A 3973-nucleotide genomic window follows, 5' to 3' on the forward strand; every position below is an offset into this window, starting at 1 on the left:
CTTAGGGCCAGGGGTTCCCTGCCTGGAGGAATGTTGAGCAATTACCCTACTCTGGCAGTTTAGTTTTATTGCTCCATAACTGTTTTTGTGCGGTCTGCAGTTTTATAACACTGGMTARCCTGTTCGTGCCTCAGCAATTTTGTGCTTTAGAAATGGGGTGTGTTGAACAACAGACCATGCTTATAAAAGAAGTAGTTATAACAAGTTTTAACTGTGTATTGTTATTAATCAAAAATATAATTTATTACATTTGGAATTGTGACATGTATAGTTAAAAAGTGTCTATTTAGTGTTGCTGAGAATAACTGTCAGTGACAACAATACATATTTGAAAACAATGACATTATTTCTACCTTTGTTGATTTCGGGCTCAGGCATAAAGCCTAGACAGGCGGCTGGGAAACTCGAGGAACTCCGTTCAAGAGAGAATACTGTTACGGGGTTCCCGAGTGGCGCAGTGGTCTAAGGCACTGCATCGCAGTGATAGCTGTGCCACTAAAGAGTCTGGGCGGCAGGAATGTCCTTGTCCCATCGCGCACTAGTGTCTCCTGTGGCGGGCCGGGTACAGTGCACGCTGAAACGGTCGCCAGGTGTACGGTGTTTCCTCCGTCACATTGGTGCGTCTGGCTTCCGGGTTAAGTGGGCATTGTGTCAAGAAGCAGTGTGGCCTCTCCTGAGTCCGTATGGGAGTTGCAGCAACGAGACAAGACTGTAACTACCAATTGGATACCAGGAAATTAGGGAGAAAAAGGGGTAAAGAAAATAAAAAGAGAGAGAATAGTGTTTTGTTGAAAGAACGAGACCAGCTAAATTCTTTATTAACTGCTGGGGTGTTTATTATCTACAACTCTCGTCACATTCATAACAGGAAGCAGATACGGTGGCTCCCATAGGACAGATAATGTGAGTCAAAGGGAAACACACAAAACTAATACACAGGGACGACATAGTGAACATAACAACTGTTTATTATTGATTCTCATGACAATACAATGTTGATTTACTTTGTTTGTAAATGAGGAAATTGTAAACAAACAACCTCAAAACATGGTTAAAACTAACGTTGATATCATGGATGGTCAGTCCTTACATCCATAGTTCTATCTCTGCATTTGAGTGGTTACATTTCTCCAGCCACATCCCCTGTTTACCAAAACAGTGGCAGGGTGGKTACTTGTTTTTTTTAAACTACAGATTTAACGCACATTGTTGAAAAACGTTTCATAGTAAATCACGCTGATTGTATTTTAATTGTTCTTATAATCTGTGCTGTTTTGCACCATGGAAATATTGCATTGAGACCCAAAACAAATCATATAGATATCTAGAAGACTGGATGATCAAGTCAAAGAAAACATATCCTACAATCTGCAAGACACCCAGACGTTGTCAAATGTGAGTTATCAGTGAAACAAAGCTTTAGGTATGTTATTTATCAGATCATTACATTATCCACCTTAGTATGAATCTGTGAGCTTTGTACTCTCCCATTCCTAGTCATTATAATATAAACTGTAATGTACAGTAGGTGTTATCAGATCATTACATTATCCACCTTAGTATGAATCTGTGAGCTTTGTCCTCTCCCATTCCTGGTCATTATAATATAAACTGTAATGTACAGTAGGTGTTATCAGATCATTACATTATCCACCTTAATGTGAYTCTGTGAGCTTTGTCCTCTCCCATTCCTGGTCATTATAATATAAATGATCATGTACAGTAGGTGCTATCAGGCCTTTGTGATAAGGTCAAGCATTCAATGAATTAAAAGGTACAATGTTCTCATTTGATATGCTTTCTTTATTGATTAACAGAATGCTCAGTGTTACACAGGAATCATTTTAATTGTATTACTTTTTACTTCAAAATAATATCTGACTAACACAATGTAATATAAAACCTTACAACCCCTTGYTATATTCAGAAGAAATGAACCTGCTGCTAAAATATAATTTTGATAATTCAATTGTTAATTGATTGAAAACAACATTAAAGAAAACATTTCTAAATTATCTCTGACCGTGACTTTATGAAAATCAAACAGATAAATTGCCATGCAAAAGCTAATATCTGGCACAATTGTGGGCTGATTCTGCCTCTCCAACTCAGGGTTTTATTTGCCATACCAGAGGTAGAGGGGCATACCATTGTTGCCGGCATTCAGATTTTTATCGATGAGGATCAAGCCGACCTCGTCATAAGGACCAATTACATCAGGGTTGGATGTAACGGTCAAGGCCTTGATAGGGAGAGATCCATCTTTCTTGATCCAGACATACACTGACAGACCGTTTGTTCCCGCATTGAGGTTAACATCCATCATGGTGAAACCACGCTTCTCTAGGATGGAATCCTGTTCATGTTTGATGGATGCATTCATCTCAGTGATCCCTCCGCCCGTTGAGGTGGATTGACGGTACCAGAAGAAGATGGGTTTTCCTCCAGAACCTCTATTGAGATCTTCATCCAGCCGGATGTAGCCCTCTTTGAAAAGGTTSATGTGTTCGTGGAATGAAGTGGTGGCAGCAACGTCACAGATGTAGGTCTGACTCTTTCTCTTCAACCAGAGGGTGATGAAAGCACCTMGGTTACCGCGGTTCAGACTGCATGGTAGCCTTTCCCAGCCGAGCTTCAATTGGTGGGCCTCTTCGTTCTCGTTAGTGGTGAGGAAGAGACCTTCAATGGGAATGTCATACTTAGGGCTTTCACCTCTAAAGTACCACAGCTGGATGACGTCTCCTTGTGTTCCAGAGTTGAGGTTTTCTGGGAGCTCAGTGAACCCTGCTTTTTTCAGGTCCTCTTTCATTGCACCAGAGAATGAAAACTGGACTCTGGTGATGGGTTTACCATTGCCCTTTTTGAACCAGATGTAAACTCTGGTGGTGGATGAAGTGCCTTTGTTGAGGTTGACATCCATCTTGTTAAAGTCTTCGTCATGAAGCTGTTGGTCCCTTTCAGGGGTAGTGGAGATAGCAATTTSTGTGATGTATTTAGAAGCCATTTTGTGTAGTTGGAGACAAGTGTCTGTAGAGTAAGAATACAGAGTGACATTGGTCAACACATCATATGAAGCATGAAATGACACACTAAATACACCAAAGACCAGGACATCTGATAAGTATAACATATGAAGGAATCAGCGACCAGCTTCACTAAGTATTTTCTCCAGGTGTTCTAAAGGGGAAACATGGCTTGATAAAATGATGACCTCAAGGAAGCACTAAAACACCCTAAACAGATACTAAAAACACCCTAAACAGATACTAAAACACCCTGAACAGATACTAAAACAGACATTTGGTCTCGGCTGAGTCAAATGATTCATTATAAACATATATAACTGAATTGGTTAACTGAAAAAACAACACTAAAAGACATTATCACACATCAGGAGTGGTAACAACGCCCTCTAGAGGACTTCATTAGTCATGTATTTGTTTTCCTCTTACATCAATTCTGATCCACATTGAAGACTCTGATTCTTTGATCATCTGAATCAGGTGTTATGGTGTTAGTGGAACAAGTGAAACCCATGTATCCCACCACCACCCTTTATAGTAACACAGACATACTCATATACACATCAGAACCCTTCAATGGAAGTCATTTCTTTACCAGCGGTGTTGTGTTCCTCGTCACATTCATAACAGGAAGCAGATACGGTGGCTCCCATAGGACAGATAATGTGAGTCAAAGGGAAACACACAAAACTAATACACAGGGACGACATAGTGAACATAACAACTGTTTATTATTGATTCTCATGAAATACAATGTTGATTTACTTTGTTTGTAAATGAGGAAATTGTAAACAAACAACCTCAAAACATGGTTAAAACTAACGTTGATATCATGGATGGTCAGTCCTTACATCCATAGTTCTATCTCTGCATTTGAGTGGTTACATTTCTCCAGCCACATCCCTGTTTACCAAACACAGTGGCAGGGTGGTACTTGTTTTTTTTAAACT

At 39.8% G+C, this 3973-nt stretch overlaps 1 protein-coding gene across 1 annotated transcript; it reads right to left on the reverse strand.

Moving 5' to 3' along the window:
* Positions 1–1782: 1782 nt before the first annotated feature.
* Positions 1783–3628, reverse strand: LOC112076971 (uncharacterized). Its single transcript, XM_024143592.2, has 2 exons — positions 3619–3628; positions 1783–3027 (listed from the first exon to the last, which is right to left on the reverse strand). The coding sequence occupies exon 2, from the start codon at positions 3002–3004 to the stop codon at positions 2117–2119; it is 888 nt and encodes a 295-aa protein (XP_023999360.1). The 5' UTR covers positions 3005–3027; positions 3619–3628; the 3' UTR covers positions 1783–2116.
* Between the last annotated feature and the right edge of the window lie 345 nt (positions 3629–3973).

Source organism: Salvelinus sp. IW2-2015, unplaced genomic scaffold, assembly GCF_002910315.2.
Source record: "Salvelinus sp. IW2-2015 unplaced genomic scaffold, ASM291031v2 Un_scaffold4168, whole genome shotgun sequence".
In the NCBI taxonomy this organism is placed as follows: Eukaryota; Metazoa; Chordata; class Actinopteri; order Salmoniformes; family Salmonidae; genus Salvelinus; species Salvelinus sp. IW2-2015.